A 23,137-nucleotide genomic window follows, 5' to 3' on the forward strand; every position below is an offset into this window, starting at 1 on the left:
CTGCTGCAACATGTCAAAGTACGAATATCTATTGACAGTGCTCTCAGCGAAGAATGTCCCATACAGTTTTCAAGGTGACAAGGCACAAAAAACGTTTAACTTAGGGAATCATGCTCAAATTCAATGCATTTGTGTGGATGCTTTGTACCCAGATTTGACAATTATGCCTGTTCACTTGCCTATTAGTGTGAAAAGTGGCTTCGTCGCTAAAAATTAAGTGATCAACAATGCCATCCCCATCCTCATTCAATTGTTGCACCTGCAAAATAAACTCAAAACACTTGGTTTTGTCAGCATCACTGAGCTTCTGCACTGTCTCCAATTTGAATGGTTTCAGAGATAGCTTCTGTTGCAGGACTTTCCACACTGTCAATGGAGTCATTTCAAGTTCACGCGATGCATGATGCACCGATTTCTTTGGACTCCTTATGAATGTCTCTCATACTCACTTCACATTCACTCACTCACACTGGGACATCAACTTCTCTTTGCTGGGCACACGCAACCTGTCTTAACGAATTTGTTGTGCCAGTGGTAAATGGCTTTCCTTGTTGGTGGCTTCTTACCGTACTTCCGTTGAACAGCTACAGCACGCTGATTTTTGTAGAACTCCAACACACAGAAAGCTCACTCCGCACCTGAACTCTCCATGTTTGCTACTAGCGCTGACTATCAGCAAATTACCAAACTAAGCTGTGGCAGTGTACATGAAAAAAAAAAAAAGAAACTTTCAGGGCTTATCTTCAAAATGACATATGTATAATATCTGTACACTGTTTGATTCTTGTGCAATAAATAACTGAAAGTGTTCCCAGACTTTATGTACATCCTGTACTGTTTGTGATTACTATGGTTTTTGTTGTGAAGTGTGTCATACGACTGGGATGAATTGAGGTGGTAAAAACAAGAGACACTCCCACTTTTTCTGAAAGTTACAGCTAGAGTGTATCCCAGCTACAGCAAAAAATGATTGCTCCTGGCTGAAGATGTGGATGATGAGTAAGTTAAATTACATTTAAGAACATCACTTGAAGACATTCATCTTCTGTCATCAGCATTGTCCAAACGGTAAACAAAATCAATCTCTCGTGCCATGATAGTAATGTGCTCAATATATACCGCTTGCAACGGCTCTTGCAAATTAGCAGATTTTTTTCTCCTTCCAGCACTGTCTGAATTATTCAGCGCGGTTTTTTGCATTATTTGTGTTATGTACAATTTGAACAATTTGTTCACAAAACCATCAGTTCCATAAAATTTAGCTCTTCATAGATGGTATCAAAATCCACATAATCAAACACCTTGGACAAACAACAAAAATTACCAACTAGAGATATTTTGTTATTTAAGGATCGTAATATTTGGTTCAGGAAAATATGAATGGCATTCCCAGTTTAGCAACCTTTTTGGAGTGGAAACTATAACTGCTGAAGGTAAATTGTTTCTACTAAAGTGTGAAACTACTCTTGAGTATATTAATTTCTCAGATATTTTGAGATATTTTGAAACGTCTTGAGTATATTACTTTCTCAGATATTTTGAAACACATGCTTATATATCAATAAGAAAACTGCATAATAATTATTTGGATCTTTCCTGTAACTTTCCTTGTAAAGAGGGTTAAAAATGACATACACTATCTGATCACAAGTATCCAAACACCCCTATGTAGGGTGGAATTGACGACTAGAAGTCATGAGAGGCAGACCCACCAGTACAAAAGGAGGCAGGAAGTGTTGTTTTGTGTTGCCTGTACAGAAGCAGCAACAGTAGAATGGGTCAGTCATGAGAGCTAATTGACCTCGAACATGGACTAGTCACTGGAAGTCACCACATTAACAAGTACATCAGGGACATTTCCTCGTCTAAAACTGCCCGAGCTGACAGCTGGCGATGTGATTATGAAGTGGAAACTGGAAGCAACAACCAAGGCTAAACCAAGATCAGGCAGACCTCACGTACTGACAGGTGGAGACCATCGAGCTTCACACAGGGTTGTTTTTAAAAAAAATTGCATGAAATCACTAGAAGGAATCACAGCTTATTAGTTCCGAAGTGCTAGCAGCAGTCCAGTAGCACAACTGTGCATAGGGAGTTAAAAAGAATGGGTTATAATGGTTGAGGAACTCCTCATAAGTCACATTTCTGTAAAAAATACTAAGCTAGGGTGATCAGATGTCCTGTTTTTAATGGAATTGTCATTTTTTTTTTTGTTTTGTGTCCCACTGTCCTGCCAAATTTTTAAGGGGACGCCAAATGCCCCGTTTTTCTGGACGCCATAAACTGCCAATAACTTTAACTTTTTCCATTTTGTTCTCTCTGGGTTTTTATTTGTTTTATGCATCAGTTTTATTTCATATGTTTTCCATACTTTTTTACTGAGATCAAGGTGCAACTCTAACGTTCAAGGGAACACGATTGCTACCTGTCGTGTTTCAAGTATTAAGTTTTCTTGGCCCTTGGGCCGTAATGAGAGCAGAGAGCAAAAATACACACTGACAGCAGAGGTACAGTGAGAATACTTTCCACTACTTGCTCAGTGCTGGTAACTCTGGCACGAACTGCGCACTGATCAATTTTTTACGGTAAAAATAACACACAGAAGTAACAGGATTTCGTGAAAGCTTGTTATAGAGACATTAATTTTAAAATGTCATGCTTATCTGTAATAATGAATATGAATTAGCTACACGCTATTACATCTCATAGACTGGCAGTAGCTGCAAGCAGCTCGGTCTTCCAGTTCTACCAGAAAGTATCAGTAAAACGTAGAGAATAACTTTTAACAATGGGGACGTGATGTGCTTGCGCCACCGCATTCTACTGTTTGTTGTTCGCTTTGTTTGAGACACAGGCATGTTAATACAGGGAAAAGAAAACATACTTTTTCTAAACTCATAAAGTTTCTTTCCTTGAAGTAAAACGCAACATCTACGAACACAAAATGTACTTTATATCACTCAGTTTTCTCCACTGAACATGGAGGACACTTTGATATAATACAACACATTAAGAAGCAGCAGCGCATGTTGGCTGTTTCCAGGAGAACTTCCACTAGCGTAACTTACTTTGTAAATATGAATCGACTACAAATTGAGCAAGATACATGCATCGCAGCTGAAGAAGAGTTATTTGCATTTCATACTGCAAAACAGAACTATCAACTCTGTTCAATGGACTGTATAGCTATTATCATCAGAGAACTTTTTGAGAGGAAATTCACGCATTCCATGCGCTGTAAGCAATGCATGAAGTGTAATCAGAAATTAAAGACACTAAGTACGTGTCTAGGATAGTTGATGCATCAAATCACAAAAGCTTAAAATTAGTCTCAATTATAGTTACATATTTCCTTCCTGTCAAGGCATTCAGTGCAAAATAATCTCTTTTCAGAACATTGGTGACAAAACAACAGAATTATTAGCTGGTTAAGTCCAGAGTATCTGACAAGATCATCATGTTTTGAACAGATAAGGTTGGTTGTTCCGGGGAAGGAGACCAGACAGCAAGGTCATCGGTCTCATCGGATTAGGGAAGGACGGGGAAGGAAGTCGGCCGTGCCCTTTGAAAGGAACCATCCCAGCATTTGCCTGGAGCTACTTAGGGAAATCACGGAAAACCTAAATCAGGATGGCCGGACACGGGGTTGAACCGTCGTCCTCCCGAATGTTTGTACAGATAACTGTAACACTAATTTTGGTGCCTACAAGAGGGCCAGAACACACAATGTTTATTCCAAATTGAACAGTGTGCTCAAAATGAACATCCAAGGCATTGGTTCTATAGCCCATTTGGTACACAGTGGTGTACAAAGAAGTGCACACATTCTGCCTAGTGATATAGAAACTGTAATAAATATAATATTTCAATATTTTCATATGTACACTTTAACGTGTGGAAGAATTGATATCATTTTGTGACTTTGTTGCTACTGAACATAAGCAGGTTCTAGGTAGTGTTAAAATTAGAAGGTTGTCAATGCTGCTAGAATTACAAGACTTATTGATAAGCATGAACCTCATAAGTCTCATTTCATGTTTCAGTGTAGGTGTCCTACATTGTGAAAACAGTTTTCTGAGCGCCCACAGACACTTCTTTGGTTTCACTTCACACAAAGCCAGCTGAAAATGTTTTCAAATTCAATCCAAACATTGGAAAACACCAAAATTTATGCTACTGTATCAGCTGAGGAACTGTGTACAAACATTAGTTTTCATTTGCCTCATTAAAGCAGTGCTGACATATATGAAGTATATTTCTTTGTAAGTAGTATCCTGTTTTGTCCTGTCTCATTCCTATTTTTCAGAAATGTCCCTTTTCTTCCATAAAAATTCTGGTCACTCTATGCCATGTGACACTCAAGATGGTTAGAGATTGGTGCCTCAGAATAGCGAATGACTGGAAATGAGTGATTTGGAGTGATGAATCATGTTATACCCTGTGGCAATCTGATGGAAGGGTTTGAGTTTGGCAAATGCCTGTAGAATGGTACCTGCCATTGTGTAGTGCCAACAAAGAAGTACAGAGGACTTGGTGTTACAGTATGGGGAGTTATTCGTAGTTAGTGCACGGTCGCCTTATGGCGCATAATAAAATGTAAAATGCGAAAGGATACGAATACATTTTACAGCAATGTGTACTGCGTACCGTACAGGAACAGTTTGGAGAGAATGACTGTTTGTATCACCATGACAATGCACCCCATCATAAAGCAGCAACTGTGAGACAATGGTTTGAGAAACGGACTGACCTGGCCATCGTCCTGACGTTTTAGAACATCGACTTCACTTCAGACCCAGTGTCCACCACCACTACCTTCTCTGATTTTGACTCTTGAAGAAGAATGGGCTGCCATTCCTCCACAGACATTCAAGACACCTCACTGGAAGTGTGCCCAGCATATTTCACGCCATGATAAAGGCAAACAGTGGGCACACTCCACATTGATGTCCAGATACTTTTGATCAGGTAATTGTATTTTAATCTCTCCGGGAAAATTCCTTACGCCAGTAATACACTACATACATCACCAAGGACGTGACTCAAATTAGAGCAACAACATGAGTTGCTGTAATTATTTTTTGATTCCATTAATTTCAATGAGAGCTGAAACAGTCAGTTAAATTGTAATGTATTTTGTGCATGGACTGGTTATTTCATCTCTCATTTCACAATACGTTATATGGCTCACTTAATGACCACCCTGGAACGCCGCACACTTGAAATTGCCAAAAGATGATGTGCTCACCACTGAAGGTTTCTCAAAGCAAATCTTTCACCCAGCAGGCGGCATATGGTGTTGCTCCGTCTTGCATCAAAATAGTGCTGTGGACACAGCTGCAGTCTTGCAAAGCTGGAATCACGTGCTGCACAAGGCACTCCTCGTAACATGCACATGTCACTGTAAATCCAACAGCCCCATGAGGTGTCACCTCCTTGAAGAAAAATAGACTGAGAATGAAGGAGCTTGTGAAGCTACACACAGTCACATAAGCTGTGTGCAGAGGATGTTCCTGCACAACATGTGGTGCAGTAGAGCCCCATGTGTGAGAGTTCTGTGCATTCACAACACTGTGCAGAGTAAAATGTGCTTCAACTATCCTAAGAATATTTGCCGGCAACAAGTAATTCATTTTCATGCATGCAAAAAAAATTAAGGGCAAAGTCAGAACCTTGTAACCTATCTTGGGGCTTCATTTTGTGCACATTTTGAATCTTATAGGGATACAAGTACCAAATGCACCCCAAAATCTTTTGAACTGCTGACCTGGGGAGAGTCAATTCCTGTGTCACAGCTGGAGCACTGGCTTTAGAATTTGAGGCATGTGCTACACGGCTGGATACAGCTACAGCCAACTTCAACAACTACCATAGGAATGGGCTGTCTTCCGCTCCCTATTGCACCACCTAATTCACCTGTTTCTTCAAATTTCTTGGCCATATTCTTTGGCTCATTTATTGACATGTCGTCTCCTTGCAGCTGTTTCCATTGTCGATACTCCTGCAATGCGGCGCTGCTACGACTGCTCTGATAAAACAACTTTACTGGCGCAGTCTCTTCTCAATAGCCATTGTTCTTTTTATGGAAAACTTCAACCTTCCCAACTCTTTTTCAACAACAGTCACTTCACAACAGAAAACAACACGTGTCACCAAGCGACAAACAGCATACTGACGTCAAAACAGGCAATACTTCACATTCTAACTCCTTACAATGCAGTATTTTCAACTGAGGGCAGAAAGTGGAACTATTACTTTTTTCAGCACATTCTGCGAGTGCACTGACAAAAACATAAAAAAATTAGGTTCAGCCAAAGGCTGAAATTGGGTGGAATTTTTGACTGGTTGTCATCGTGACTGAAACTTTTGAAACATTCCTTGCCCATTCTCAGACTCAAAGGTACTTTTGCTCTGAACACATCCACAAAGTTTGGATTAAGGTTTTTCCTAAACTGCAAACTGCACATCTTTGATATGTTGAGTGAATGGGCTGATGTTTGCTGCTATCATGATGAATACTTTTGTCTACATATGTCTGTATGCTTGGTTTGAAATTATTTTTGCAAACACACAGCCACTGAAACAATTTTTGGAGCTAACAAATTTCTGCAGACCTTGCAACAAAAGTGTTTGCTGGTGAGCTGCTCCATTTGGCATTCCTTGTGCATAACAAACACTTTTTTGACACAGAGGTCAATACAGTGAAGAAAAAAAACTTCACCAACATCTCATTTTTTTTCTGTTTGTAATATAGTCTGACATAACAATTACTGATAAAATTCATATTAAAATTACAATCTTTCAATGGAACAGAGCACTCGATACTGATTATCGTTCCATCTTCCATTTTGCGGTCTATTAAGGACACTTCTGAGGGAGCATGATAAGTGGAAATCATATTAACTGTACCATTATCCTTCCATCTGCAGATATCAAGCCCATCATTGTTTATCCAATAGTTCTACTCCCTTCTCTCAAGTTTGTTTTCCTCTCCGAGTTTCTGGGATTTATGAAGTGTGTTCAAAAACATCATGAATCCCCCCCGCCCCACAAATGCATAACATGTATCCACAGGACACGTGGCCTGAAATTGAAAAAGCATCATGATGATCTCTCCACTGGCAAAAGATTCTGGAATAGTCCCCCATTAGGATCTCCGGTAGGGGACTGTTGTGGGGGAGGTGACCATGGAAAAAGATTGAATAAACAGCAAAAGTATAACTTTCTACGAGTCTGGGCATCAAATGTCAGAAGCCTGAAGATGGTAGGGAAGATAGAAAATCTGAAAAGGGACATGCAAAGGCTCAATCTAGGAACAGTAGGGATCAGTGAAGTGAAATGGAAAGAAGACAAAGATCTCTGGTCAGATGGGCATAGAGTAATATCAACAGTAGCAGAAAACAGAATGATGGAAGTAGGATTAATTATGAATAGGAAGGTGGGGCAGAGAATGAGTTACTGTAAACAGTTGAGTGATACGGCTGTTGTTATCAGAATTGACAGCAAGCATACGCCGACAATGATAGTTCAGGTATACATGCCGACGTTGCAAGCTGGAGATGCAGAATAGATAAAAAATATGAGGATGTTGAAAGGGTAATACAGTATGTAAAGGGAGATAAAAATCTAATAGTCATGAGGGACTGGAATGCAGTTGTAGGGGAAGAAGTAGAAGAAAAGGTTACAGGAGAATATGGGCTTGGGACAAGAAATGGAGAGGAGAAAAACTAATTGAGTTCTGTAATAAATTTCAGCTCATAACAGTGAATACTCTGTTCAAGAATTACAAGAGGAGTAGGTATACTTGGAAAAGGCTGGGTGACATGGGAAGATTTCAGTTAGATTACATCATAGACAGAGATTAGAAAATCAGATACGGGATTGTAAGGTGCACCCAATAGCAAATATAGATTTGGAGCACAATTTAGTAGTGATGAAGAGTAGGTTGAAGTTTAAGACATTAGTGAGCAAGAATCAATATGCAAAGAAGTGAGATACAGACATACTAAGGAATGACAAGACATGCTTGAAGTTCTCTAAAGCTATAGATACAGCAATGAGGAATGGACATCTTTAAAACAGGCAATCACAGAAGTTTGGAAGAAAAACATAGGCACAAGGACGGTAACTGTGAAGAAACCATCGGTAGCAAAAGAAATACTTCAGCTGATCGATGAAAGAAGGAAGTTCAAAAATATTCAGGGAAATTCAGGAATACTGAAATACAAGTCGCTGAGGAATGAAATAAATAGCGAGTGCGGAGAAGCTAAGACAAAGTGGCTGCATGAAAAATGTGAAGAAATCAAAAAAGAAATGTTTGTCGAAAGGACTGACTCAGCCTATATGAAAGTCAAAACATCCTTCGGTGAAATTAAAAGCAAGGGTGGTTACATTAAGAGCACAATGGGAATTCCACTGTTAAATGCAAAGGAGAGAGCAGAAAGGTGGAAAGAATTCACTGAAGGACTCTATGAGGAGAAAGATTTGTCTGATGTGATAGAAGCAGGAGTCGATTTAAGAGAATGGGATCCATTATTAGAATCAGAATTTAAGAGAACTTTGGAGGACTTAAGAACAAATAAGGCAGAAGGGACAGACAACATTCCATTTCTAAAATCATTTGGGGATGTGACAACATAATGACTATTCATGTCGGTGTGTAGAATGTATAAGTCTGGTGACATACCATCAGACTTTCGGAAGGATATCATCCACACAATTCCGAAGACCACGAGAGTTGACAAGTGCACAAATTATTGCACAACCAGCTTAACAGCTCATGCATCCAAGTTGCTGAGAAGAATAATATACAGGAGAATGGAAAAGAAAAATGATGATCAGTTTTGCCTTAGGAAAAGTAAAAGCACCAGACGGGCAGTTCTGACATTGCGGTGATAATGGAAGCAAGACTAAACAAACAACAAGACACGTTCATAGGATTTGTTGATCTGGAAAAATCATTTAACAATGTAAAATGGTGCAAGATGTTCAAAATTCTGAATAAAATAATGGTAAGGATAGGGAAAGACAGGCAATATACAATATGTACAAGAGCCAAGAGGGAATAATAAGAGTTGACGACCACGAACCAAGTGCTCGGATTAGAAAGGTTATAAGGCAGCGATGTAGTCTTTCACCCCTACTGCTCAATCTGTACATCAGAGAAGCAAACTGGAAATAAAAGTTCAGGAGTGGAACTAAAATTTATTGCGAAAGAATATCAATGATACGGTTCACTGGTGACATTGCTATTCTGAGTAAAAGTGAAGAAGAATTACATGATCTGCTAAATGGAATATGGATTGAGAATAAATTGAAGAAAGGCAAAAGTAATGAGAAGTAGCAGAAATGAACACAGCGAAAAACCTAATATCAGGACTGATGGTCACAAAGTAGATGAAGTTAAGGAATTCTGCTACCTAGGCAGCAAAATAACCAATGGCGGATGAGTAATGAGGACATCAAAAGCAGACTAGCACAGGCAAAAAGGGCATTCCTGGACAGGATAAGTCTACTAGTATGAAACATAGGCTTTAATTTGAGGAAGACATTTCTGAGAATGTAAGTTTGGAGCACAGAATTGTATCATATTGAAACATGGAATGTGGGAAAACTGGACTAGAAAAGAATCAAAGCACTTGAGACGTGGTGCTACAGAAGACTGATAAAGTAAGGAATGAGGGGATTCTGTATGAAAAATAGTGACAAGAAGATGGGACATGATGGTAGGACATCTGTTGAAGACATCATAGAATAACTTCCATGGTACTAGAGGGAGCTGTCGAGGATAAAAGCTGTAGGGGAAGGCAGAGATTTGAGGATGTAGGTTGTAAGTGCTATTCTGAGATGAAGGAGTTGGCACAGAGGAAGAATTTGGGGCGGGCCACTTCAAACCAGTCAAGGTGGGGGCATTCAGAGTACTCATCATTTACAACGTCTACACGGCCTTCTCAAAATGTTTATACCACTCATAAAATTTTGTTTTACTCATGGCAGACTCGCAAAAAGCTATATTTACCATTTATAAAACTGTTAAATCCTATGTTGAAACTAGTATACGGTTGCTGAGTAACAGCCAGTTCACAACTGTAATTTATAAAACTTTGCTACACACTAGTTTATGCTTACAGCAAAATGTAATATAAACGCTCTGATCAATGTTTATACAAAATAAGCACATGTAACCTATTTGACAACTGACAAGACTAAATATACAACATGACTAACAACATACAGATACTTTTCAGATATGTTTACCTACATAATAACGAGAAATTCACATGAATTGGCTTAATACAAAATGTGAAACTACAAAATTATTGTTGCTTTTTGTACACACCTCATGTAGTTTCACAAGCATACAAACCACTGGACTTCAAGATCTTAAACAGATCGTATGTAGTAAAAAAAAAAAAAAAAAATCCATAAAAATAATACAATTGTTTTTGTGAAGGTTAATGAATTAAATTTTGAATCACTTTTGATTCTAGCCCTACAACTGGAGCATGTAAAACTTTTCCAGTATACATATCAAATTTCAATTTACACCACACTTTAGTCATATAACATCCATACTTTTTACCCTTTCTTTGGGTGTCTCTCATGTACTGCCTTTAAACTTAACCACTACTTTATCAATTGTGAGTTTCTGATGGGGATTCTTGGAATTTTTTATTTAAATGACCTGCCAATCAATGAAATCTGTAGTTTGTCATAATTCTGTTACATAACTGTAATTTGGCTCCAAATTACTCAATAACTTACTAAAGCTTTTTACTAGCATTAGCTTTGGGGGAAAAAACCTTACAAATGTTCAGAATGTAACCATATGTACAAATTAATTTGCCAGGAGAATGTAAAATGACTCATTCCACATCATTACAATCTATAGTGCAAAATGATCCATGGAACATGACACTAACTTTCATCAGGGTCTACACCTGTGCTCTAGTAACCTCTGTAGCTGGATATTTAAGCGATTCACATTCACAAATTATCCAATGGTAGCTTTTTTTTCATGTTTGTTGGTACAGAAAAGTGTCTGCCTGTCTATGTTGCATTTCTGTCTGTCTATGTTGCATACCACTTGGTATGAAAAATTATATCTTTTATTAAGGGTCTCATCAAAAACTCAAAATGAGTGAATTGGCTTTAGTTTCACTATGTTCCTCATATCTGCAACCACATTATCTTGTCCAGTAGCTAATGGCATTTCATGACCATTTGTTCCATGGCTCAAGTTTACTGACTGTTGATGGAGCAATTAAGAGCACCTCATGGTTTCCACTTGTCACATCATTGTCACTGTTACGTTCAGAATAACTATGCTTGGCACATGAGTGTAAACCAGGTACTATTAGTAGTAAATGCCAGTCATCATTACTACCAATAGTGTTATCACTAGAAGGAAGTTCGTCAATTAACATTCAGTTGAGGAACAGACCTCCAATCCCCCCCTGACATTGTGGACGCAAGGAATTGGCAGTGATTAGCACCACAAATCATGCAGAAAGGCACCTGAAGTATGAAAAATTCTGTCTGAATAAAAAATAATAATTTTCCTATTAGATTTATGGAAGATACACATACGAATATAAATGATTATTACAAAAAAAGTTGCATACTGAAGAACTATAAAAAATATGTGATACTCCTAATAACAACAATGCTTAGTATAAAATATCAGCTCAACTTGTACATATGCAGCAAAAGTGCTACACAACAATTTTTCTGTCACCTAGTTGAATTATGTGTGGTTGGTTTAACGAACTACCACTTAGGAGGTGTGAACTGAGAAAAACATGTGGTTAGCCAATGTGACCACCACCCTTTCAAAGTGTCTGCGACTGTGGTTAGTTAAGGTTACAATTGGCCCTCAAAGAGCTATGCCACCTTCTAACCAATAAACAAACACACAGAATTTTCTTTATTGCACACATACCCCAGCACAACAGTTCCTTCTGTTAATTTATTTTGTGATCAGTGGCACGATAATTATGCCTAAATCTTCATAGAATTACATGCATTCAGCTACAAAAATATGATTATATTTTTTCCAAGAAATGACACACATTTTGACCAAAAGGTTTATTGAAACTCTGAGTGTGTGAATTATACCATAGCAATCCATATTTGTATAAATGAGCACCATCTTTGACAACTTCAAAAAACAAAAACTGCGTGGATATTAAAACTTGTTTATATGGCCAATATGACTCCTCCAGCACAGTCCTATTGCTAAGAAATGAAATTTAACTTAGATTCGTATCTTCTGAGTTCACAAAATCATATTTTACCTCAAAAAATGCTGTTATGTAACACAGGTTATATCATGTAATGGTTCACATGCCTCACAAGAGTCTCTAAGATATTAAACTAAATTTCAACGAACATCATGCTAATGGCACCATAAATCACCAATCAAATATGTCAGTTGGATTGTCAACTAACTACAGTTCACTTCAATGTGTATGAATCAGTCTTAGTGAACAGCTAGCCACTGAGATACAGCACTTCATAAGAATGCACGCAACAGGTACCGAGTTGCACTTGCACTTATTTGCCACAGTACTTTCAATATTACACACACACAATACGGCCAGCATGAGTGTGGATGCGCCTCAATGGCGCTCCATGGTAAAGGACGAGGTGCTTACGAAGGTAGTGTTTGTTCTTAAGTAACTTCGGACAACAAGGACATGTGATGAATTGGGCTGGTAGGTGCACATTTTGAATGTGTTGCTTCAGGTTGCCTGAGTTACTGAACATCCTATGGCACAGGTGGCACGGGCGTGGCTGCCTGCTGCACTGCGATCTTCTCTTCTGACGTCTAATGACATCTGCAACAGTAACAGGTGGGGGAAGGGTTCTGCTCACTGCCCATCGAAAAGGTGTACATCACGAAGTTGCCTTCCTTTCACTATCCAAAGCAGTGTAAAGGAACACATAAAATGGGGAAAAATATGTATTTAATCAGTTCTGTACTCTTCATTAATGATTAAACCCCTACTTGTGAAACAACATTACAACATATGACTCCCTTACAGGTACCCGAATTTTGCACTACGGCTTCCATGGTCACTATCATTAACTATGCAGATGTTCACTCAAAAGCAACACAATTTTTTCTCTCTCAGTGAACCAAAAATATACTACAGTTCTATATTACATATACAATATCTGTGATATATCAGCAGCATTAATGCAAAAAATTCTGTTAGTGTGGTTCACGATTAGGATTTTTAGTTTTTTAGTTCTAGATAAAAAATTCATTCTCATAAAAAAAGTCACAACAGAATAAAAGTATGTCACTGTTGAGATGACAGCAATAGTGTGATTTCATATAAAACTGAGCTTGAGATTTATTTTTAAATTATGTCACAGTTTTCTGAATCTACAGAAGTTCAATCTTACTGCACTGAAAAAATTATCAAAGTAACAAAATTACTTTAGGAAACATAGTTAAAGTTGGTACTTCTGAAGATGAGGAACGAGGTCAATAGGTTTGCTTTTTATGTTGGCAGGTATTTAAATTTGGGTTGCATCAACTGTTGTCATTAATGTTCAAGGGCAGAACCATATATTTTAGATAAATTTCAATTTTTAAAGAAAGGTAAGTATCAATCATGCAGCTAATTCAGAAAAATAACTTTGCATTTAGTGACACACACACATATGCACAGGCGCGCGCACCCACCCACCCACCCACACACACACACACACACACACACACACACACACACACACACCCATTTACTCTCTAACTCAGTAACTACAGCAACTCAGTTTATTTTAGGTTAGGAATAAGGGGAAAAAAAGAACAATAAAAACACCCAGAGCCCATAAGGCAGTGTTTAATTTGCAAATAACCATGTAGAAACATTAAAAGTAATTGTTAATTAATGAATAACTGCTCCAGTTGCTGCTGAGAACTTAACTGAGTCTGTGAGGACATCAACTGTGACACACATCGCTGGCAAGCGAGGAGAGGAACATTTGTGGACAAGTCAATGATTTCAGTGAGTTCTGTCCACCCCGTTAGCTGAGTGGTCAGCGTGACGGAATGTCATGCCAAGAGGACTGGTTTCGATTCCCAGCTGGGGCAGGAGATTTTCTCCGCTCAGGGACTGGGTTTTGTGTTGCCGTCATCATCATTTCAGCCCCATCTCCAATGTGCAAGTCGCCCAATGTGGCGTTGAATGCAATAAATACTTGCCCTTGGCAGCCGAACTTCCCCAAATCGGGGACTCCCGGCCCACAATGCCGTACGCTCATTCCCCCCCCCCCCCCCTTTTTTTTCAATGAGTTCTGAGCGATGACATGTTGCAGAGAGGCTACTGTATTGCACTTCTTAAATAAAATATATGTGCAACTAACTGCTTTGACTCCGTTATTGGGACACACGCAGTCACTCAGTAGGGAATACTTCCACAGTGGTGACCCCTCGGCAAATGCGAAACACATCATGTTTGTTGTCGCGTCTTACTGAACATTAATGATGCAGCCATTTTTTGTTGTAAATACAGCTCTACCAGCTCCACAGAACAATACATCTGGAATTAATGCGTGTGAAGTGCAATCATTGTACAGATCCTGTGATAAATATGAGTATACTGGGGCTACGAGTGGTATGTTATTGACCAACACAACTCCTACGAAGCCACGACAATGGCAGGCAACAGAGACAACTCACCCTTGGATTTCAAACAGGAATCTACCACTAACTCACAACAGTGCACACACAATCAGCATGTGGACTTTATTTCAAACTGCGATATGCCACACAAGTCGATCGCGATGCCTGCACTGCGTAATGTGACCGAACATCTCCCCTTTCGCACATACCTACACAGGCGGTTGGCTACTACAATGTACCGTGAGTAACGTTTCTTACCATACAGTGATTTCAACAAGTTCCCTCGTTGCCAATACAGGCATGATCGAATGTAACTGCGCCGCAACGTGTCCATTATCTACCTGACACATTCAGATCCCAGACTAAATCGCCACCACGTCAACTTGAAAAACCCACTTTATGTTCTGCAACTGCGGAGTGTGTATTTGAGACATTAAGCATTCTAGACAATAATACTTGATTTGACACCCTGATTTGTCATCTGGCCAAACACACTGAATTAACCAGTAATGTCATTGTAGCTTCACCTACACAGAACAAGTATGACACAGTTTCAAATCAGCACTGCTACAACAGCTATCTCTGACACCTAAGCAACAATTAAAAAAGGCTATATATGGCGAATATTTGGAATACCAAACACTGTTCTGGCTTTGGTGACAACTCCACACATGCAACTCCCATTCTCCCTGCAGGTTTCCGAATTCAAAATGCGGGAATGCGGGCCACCATAAGCACATCGGCTCACCCAGACAGTTCAAGTTGTTGACAGTCACTATATGTGACTCAAACACATGTCCCTCGACTGCACACCTGGGAGAGGTCTCTGACCTCAATTCCAGGTAGCATTTTTTGGTGGACACTGGATCCGACATTAGCTCAATAGGCTGGAGAACACACCAACTTTTGACAAAACATCAGCTCTAAACTTCGTGTGGCTAATAATTTGAAGATCACAGTGCACAGATCTAATACATACGTCTTATAACTGTCACATGCATCTTTTATGACACAGTTCCGGTAGTGGGAATCAACATCCTGTATCACCTCCATCATTCACTGGACATATGACATGTTTCACTCCTGCAACACAATACAGGGCACTGCATGCCACGGCTATTCAGTTTGACAACCTCATTCCCATAGGACACAGCACAATGCACATCCAGGCAGTAGGACAATGATTTTGCATACGTCAACAGACTCAGGGAGTGTGGCATGACAGCAGGAAAACTATTGTTGGCACATCAGCATTACAATGGCTGTTGCAAAGCTTCCGACACACTCCACATTGAGAACGTGTCTCTCCTACAATGCATTGAGGACACATCCACTGCACTCACACTAGCACCTCAAGATCATCTCATGCATCTGCCACTCCAACAAATACAGGGATGTGTGCATGGTCTTGCCCTCACAACCAGCACCTCTATGGCCAGCAAGCCTGAGCATGTGGCAAAGGTGTAAGTTTGTGCAATAAGTAATGGCAGCGCTCGTCGAATCCCAACAATTTCCAGGTTGCCAGTTTGTCACAAGGTGCACTGACTGACTTTGGCCAAGTTATGTGGCACTAAGATGGTGACTGAAGAACTGTTAGCAGGCAGGCATAGTTCACCAATCAGACAGCTCTTGGGCGTCACCAATCAAATTATTACTGAAAAAGCACATTACTCTAAGACTCTGTGGCAACTACAGATTTCTTAACACCAGTACAATGCATGACAGCTACCCAGTACCCAATAAACAAGATTTCATGCACTTGCTAGCAGGCACAACACTATTCATTGTGACTAACTGTAAAAAAGCTTACCTACAAATCCCCATTCACAAAGACAACATTACAAAAATCACAATTATAACATCGTTCAGTACCTCTGAATATGCCTATTTGGATGAATCCTTATTTTTTCAGCTACCTCTGAAGAACATGGCCAACACTTTGAACAAGTTTCACCACCATAAATGACAAAAGTGTGTTGATCAGACCAACACTGGACCAAGCTCTGTCAATTCTTACGAATTTTTAACTTGTACCAGCAGCACCTGTCACAAGCCATGGCTCTGCAAATATTCCTCACAGACACGCTAACAGGATCTAACAAGCAAAGGAAGAGAAGGTTGAGTGGACTGCAAAGATGAAGGATGCTTCTGACCTCATTAAGGACTGTGTCGCACACAAAATCACACTAGCTCCCCCCCCTCCCTGCCACAAACATAGCTCACAGATACCATGGACACAAGTGACACCATGATTAGCACCATTCTGCAACAACTAGTGGCCAGGGAGGTTCAGACCCTCCAGTTCTTCTCACGGAAACTCACGTCCTCTCAAAGCAAATGATTGGCCTTTGACTGAGAATGAAGCAATGACATATGTTCGTGAAGGTATCAAAGAGCATCATGTTATAGTGTTTACAGTTGATGCCATACAGCATCCATTGAAGAATGTCAGTCTCTGATACTACCAACACCTGGGCCTCGTCGCTCTGTATACTACAGATATACAACACCTGCACGGAATTGACAACTGCATCACTGCCCACTTATCATCACAGTCTGCTTCTCACAAGTAAATGTCATCTCCCTCCAACTCGATATGAGAAACTAGCCACCAACCAGCACAACGACACAAGCACTGCAGAGTTGATGTGCAACCACAATACCGACTACGAACCGAACAAAGCACTGTCCCAAGGACTGAAATGCTGATCGTCTACAATATACCCTACAACAGTATTCGGTCATTAGTGCCATAAACAATACCCTGTGCAATTTTCCACCAACTCAACAGCCTGTGCCACCAAGGCATCAGAACCAGAATCCATCTCATTACAGAACACCACCATGTACACATCAATCTCATCAGCCCTCTACCAGAGTCAGAGGGATTCAAGTATTCACTGTCAATGACAGACAGAGCTTCCCGGTGGGTGAGAGCAGCCCCGTTCCCTCAAGGACATCATGGCAGAGTCCATCACCTGTGCCATCGTATAAATATGGATGATATGGATGGTGCATTTCAGAATGCCGGACATCATAACTACCAGTCAAGGCCACCAGTGCGAGTCTGAACTCTTTGGTACCCAGTGTAACATCTGTGGAATCAAGCGTAACTGCACTACAGCCTATTGTCCCCAGGGAGCAGGTTAGTCAAACAGTGGCACAGGACTCTCAAAGCCATCTTTATGTGCCACGGCAGATTGTGGACTGAAGCTTTGCAGTGAATACTACACAGCATCTAAACTACCTTTAAGGAGGAACTACAAGCATCCCTGGCCAAAATATTATACGAGGAATTATTGGCGCTTTCTGCAATTTCATTCTGTCTATGCAAGATTCCAAGCATACGGACCTCCTGGCATTAGTTCAATGAATGAAACACCACACCACATCAGATACATTCACGTCCATTCCCGCTCCACATTAGGTGGCCCGGTGTTTTTACATAAAGCTCTCTCCAACTGTGAACACATATTGTTATGGGATGACTTGGTCTGACCAGCACTACAGCCACTGTACAAGAGGGCCCATCAAGTTCTTAGAGAGACACACTTGCATTTGACATTCTGATTAATGACAAACTAATGACCATTTTGATTAACTGCCTGAAACCAGCATGGGTTCTCCAGGACTACATCGCCTCGGATGCTACGAACATTGATGACAACCACTATCCTCTAACCAGTGTGAGGAAACCAACCCAAAACAGCTCTACCTGTCATCACTAGGCTGTCTCAGAGACTTCAACACTGACAACATCACCATCAAACTGATTAATAATGATCTTTGCCTCATAGCTTGCAACAAAGATGCTCAGGCGGGTGACTTTGCATGCATCCGATGCCTTGACCATGAGTACACCCCACCTATTGACATCAACCGTGCCTCCATATCATACCACCTTTCAACATATGGTGTCCTCACAGTCATCTGCCTGCTACGATTCCCCATCTACGCCCTTCTCTCAGGTTTCTCAGGCTGGGGTGGATCCTGCTGCAGAGTCAATCACAAAAAAATGGTTCAAATGGCTCTGAGAACTATGTGACTTAACTTCTGAGGTCATCAGTTGCCTAGAACTTAGAACTAATTAAACCTAACTAACCTAAGGACATCACACACATCCATGCCCGAGGCAGAATTTGAACCTGCGACCGTAGCGGTTGCTCGGCTCCAGACTGTAGCGGCTAGAACCTAGAACCGCACGGCCACTCCGGCCGGCAGGCGATCACACCATGGCCACTCCTCTCATCCCCCCCCCCCTTCGCCCCAGATGCCCTGCTAGAGTCCCAGTTCAGGCACACCAGGTGCCTTCTGCACCGCTTGCTCCCACACGAACACCAGCACCGTACATGACACGATTTTGAGAATCGGTCCAACTGTGCCCTGCAGAGAGCCAGCTATAAGACATGACACAGCACACCTGTGCACACCAATCTTGCCAAACGACAACACGGTTCACATCTTCCCTTCAGTGTTCCACACTATGACAGGGGGGCTCTGTGGGGATATTGATGGTGACATGCGTCATTGGCAAGTGAGGAGAGGAACATCTGTGGACAAGTCAAAGGCTTCAGTGCATTCTCAGCTACAATACAATGTGGAATGTTACTGCATCATGGTTTGCGAATAACAGGTAACTAACCCCTTCAACTCCGTTACTGAGACATTCCCTGTCACCTGATACGGAATACTCCCGTAAGTCCAGTATAAGTGTCTGGCATTTTCAAGTGGTTATGAAAAATTATGCTGTACAGAAGCTACATCCACGTGATGAGTCACACGGATTCAAAAATATTATGTGCCCAATAACATTGTGTCAACAGCAGCTTTAACAGTTATTATATAATAAACAAATAGTAAAAGTAATTTTGTCCCATCCTGGATAGTTTTTTAGGTTGTTACTAAAATCTAAATCATTCAACACTTTTTGTCATTATTTTGTTGGGTGTTATAAAAACTGCTTTAATAATTTACATTAACACAGAATTGTTACTTTTTCAGAGACTGGATAAAACAACATAAGCTGAGTGTATGAGAAGACTCCAAGAAAAGCTGAAGGAATATGTCAACAAGTACAACACCTATAAAGAAAAAGAAAGAGAACGGAATAGAAAAAGATGGGCAAATACAAAGATAAGCATCCAATTGTGAACAATCTTTAATTGAATGTTTCAAGAAGGAAACTCAAATAAAAAGAAAGGACAGGCTTAAACTAAAATCTGTTCCAAATGAAGATAAGCTAGAGACCTGTGCCTCCCAGTTAGGATTGTATAAATGTCATCACAGTCCTTTGGCAAAGCTGCTTCTCAGGTAAGGAAGAAGCTTCCCTCTAGCTGCTAAAATATCAGCAGTCATAAAAAAAACTGGTCTATGAGAGCCTGACTAAAAAGATAGCAAAGCATATTTTCTTAATACACAAGAAAACTGCATCTCATAAGCTTATAGATGATAATACAAGATTTTTTCACAATTGATGAAATCAGCAGGTAAACAACTGGTATAAAGGATGTAAAGCCTATTGCTAGCCCAGCAATTGGGAGAAAGAGTTTGCTTCTAGAAATGTCTCACATGAACATGACAGTAAAGGAAGCTCTTTTTTCTTCTCAAATAAGAAAATGCAAATATTGACATAAAGATTTCAAACTTTTACTACTTGTGGCCTCAAAATGTCTTTCAAGTCCCTGAGATCACTCACAAAAGAATAGGCAGTTACCATGACCTTACGAGTCTTGTTTTCTGTGATCTAGAAAGAGAAACATCTGTGACAAGCGAATGTAAGAAGTCATCAGGAATTTGGACAAGTTAACTGATGGAAAATTTTATTAATGTGAAATAATTTCTTAGAAACAATGGATCAAACATGAATGTCACCCTAAACGGATTACTCCTAATGGAACTATCGATGAAGCTATCATCGAGCTTCAGTCTAAACTCGAGAAATTAAAAGAGTACTTTTGTGTCAAAGGGATGCAATCTGCTGGTTTCAGGAATGTGAAAGCATGAGTTGGTTGGTTGACTGATTTGGGGGAGGGGACCAAACAGAGAGGCCATCGATCCCATAGGATTAAGGAAGGATGGGGAAGGAAGTCGTCCGTGTCCTTTCAGAGGAACCATCCAGGCATTTGCCTGAAGTGATTTAGGGAAATCATGGAAAACCTAAATCAGGATGGCCGGATGTGGGTTTGAACTGTTGTCCTCCCGAATGCGAGTCCAGTGTGCTAACTACTATGCCACCTCACTTGATGCATAAGTAACAAAATTACTTGGGGATAGATTAAAAAAAAAAAAGTAGTACTGCCAAAAGATAACATACAAAGGCTCACTGGAGCCATATACAGATTACAGTGATCACTGTATGTGCTTGGCTCCAAACAGAATGACAACATTTGCAGTTGTGAGTGATGAACTGTGTATCAACAAGTATTCAGTTTATGCTTGTTGTTGTTGTTGTTGGTGGTGGTGGTGGTGGTGGTGGTGGTGGTGGTGTGGTCTTCAATCTGAAGGCTGGTTTGTTGCAGCTCTCCATGCTATTCTACCTTGTGCAAGCCTTTTCATCTCCGAATAACTATTGCAACTAACACCCTTCTCCCCTCAACTCTTATAACTGTGATCTTCCCAGAGGTTGGATTTTATCAGTTTTTCTATTCTTCTGTTGACAATGTGTGTTAATATTTTGCAACCATGACTTATTAAGCTGTTAGTTCAGTAATTTTCAAACCTGTCAGCAACTGCTTTCTTTGGAACTGGAACTGTAACAGTCTCCTTGAAGTCAGAGGGTATTTCACATGTCTCATACATCTTGTAGACTACAGGGAAGTTTCGCCATGACTGGCTCTCCCAAGGCTGTCAGCAGTTCTGGCAAGAGTGTCATCTACTCCCGGGGCCTTGTTTCAACTCGGGTTTTTCAGTGCTCAGTCAAGTTCTCGCAGAATCTATTTTACCATCTCATCTTCCTCTACATCATCTAGCATTCTTATAATATTGCCTTGAAATTCATCTACATTGTACAGACCCTCTAGATATTCCTTCCACATTTCAGCTTTCCGTTCTTTGCTTTGGACAAGTTTTTCATCTGAGCTCATGATATTCATACAGCTGCTTCTCTTTCTCCAAAAGCCCCTTTAATTTTCCTGTAGGTGGTACCTATCTTTCTCCTCATGAAATAGGCTTTTAAGGCCTTACGTTTGTCCTCTAGTCATTCCTGCTTACTCACTTTCCGCTTCCTGTCAATCTCATTTTTTAGATTTGTATTCCCTTTCACCTACTTCATTTGCTGTCCTGTTATATTTTCTTCTTTCATTGATTAAATGTGATATGTCCTGTGTTAACCATGGGTTTCTACTATGTTTTGTCTTTCTACCTACCATCCGTCTTCTACTGTATTTCTTTCCCCCGTTCTCGTCAACCACTGCTTACTGCTACCCCTGAAACTCTCAGTAACCTCTGGTTTGTGCAACTTATCCAGGTCCCATCTCCTAAATTTCCTACCGTTTTGCAATTTCTTCAGTTTTAATCTACAGATCGTAACTAGTAAATTGTGGTCACGATCCATATCCATGCTTGTTAGAAAACAATTAAAAATAAACTCAAACAAGAGCTTCCATACTTGACTTTGGTTATAATTTTTTCTGAAGGTTGCATAGAGCAAGGGAGGGGGGAGAGGGAAATGGGTGGAAAAGTGGAAACAGGAGGGGGAGTGGGAAATGGGTGGAAAAGGGGAAATAGGTGGGCGGAGGAGGAGGAGGAGGGAGGGAGGGAGGGAGGGAGAGAGAGAGAGAAACGCACATATGGGGGTGGGGTGAGGGAGGGGCAGGTGGTGGGAGGGAGCAGCACACAATCTGGATGGGAAAAGAGTGGTGTGAACAGAAGGGAGAAGGGAAAAGATAAGGTGAGACAATGGGAAACAGGTTTGTGACAGTTTAGGCCAGCAAGAATGCGAGAGTGCAGGTTAGGCTGGAGAGACAATCCCCAACCGTGCAGAGAAACTTGTGCTGGAAGAAAGTAACCAAATGGCTTCAACACTTTGGCGGTGGCCACTGATGTGAAGAGACAGTTACATTTAATTGTCATGGCCACAAAGAAAAGCCGTACAATAATGCAGCAAAGCTAATACATAACATGGCTGCTTTCACACCTGGCCCTGTCTTTAACTGAGCAGGAAATGCCTCTGACTAGACTGCAGTAGCAGGTGGTGGATGGGTGAAAGTGAAAGTGGTGGTGATGATAGTTTTAGCAGCAATGACAATGTGCCTTTATCTTATATTGCCCCTAATAAGTAGAGCAAAATTTATTGTGGTAGTACAAGTGTCCTGACTTCAAGGAGCATGTTGGTGTAAAGGGCAAATCAAAAGATGATGGTAACAACATGGCACCACCAGTTATTTTCTATGGTGATCTCACTGAACATTTAATATTCCAAACAAACTTATACGCCACTCAAAATACCAAACCATTCAAATCTATACACAAAGATGAAATGCTAGTTTTTCTAGCAATAAATAT

At 40.4% G+C, this 23,137-nt stretch overlaps 1 protein-coding gene across 2 annotated transcripts in view; it reads right to left on the reverse strand.

The window, feature by feature from the left end:
- LOC126418681 (protein bric-a-brac 1-like) overlaps window positions 1-23,137 on the reverse strand; it is a 119,696-nt gene that overhangs the window by 41,877 nt on the left and 54,682 nt on the right. Inside the window, exon 5 of one of the 2 annotated variants that reach the window (XM_050085574.1) lies at window positions 11,698-12,839. The exons of the other annotated variant lie outside the window; for it this stretch is intronic. Within the exon in view, the coding sequence (XP_049941531.1) occupies window positions 12,580-12,839 (260 nt within the window). The 3' untranslated portion in view covers window positions 11,698-12,579. Of the gene's footprint in view, window positions 1-11,697; window positions 12,840-23,137 lie in introns of those variants that run through there. 2 annotated transcript variants of the gene reach the window in all.

This window comes from Schistocerca serialis, chromosome 9, assembly GCF_023864345.2.
Source record: "Schistocerca serialis cubense isolate TAMUIC-IGC-003099 chromosome 9, iqSchSeri2.2, whole genome shotgun sequence".
In the NCBI taxonomy this organism is placed as follows: Eukaryota; Metazoa; Arthropoda; class Insecta; order Orthoptera; family Acrididae; genus Schistocerca; species Schistocerca serialis.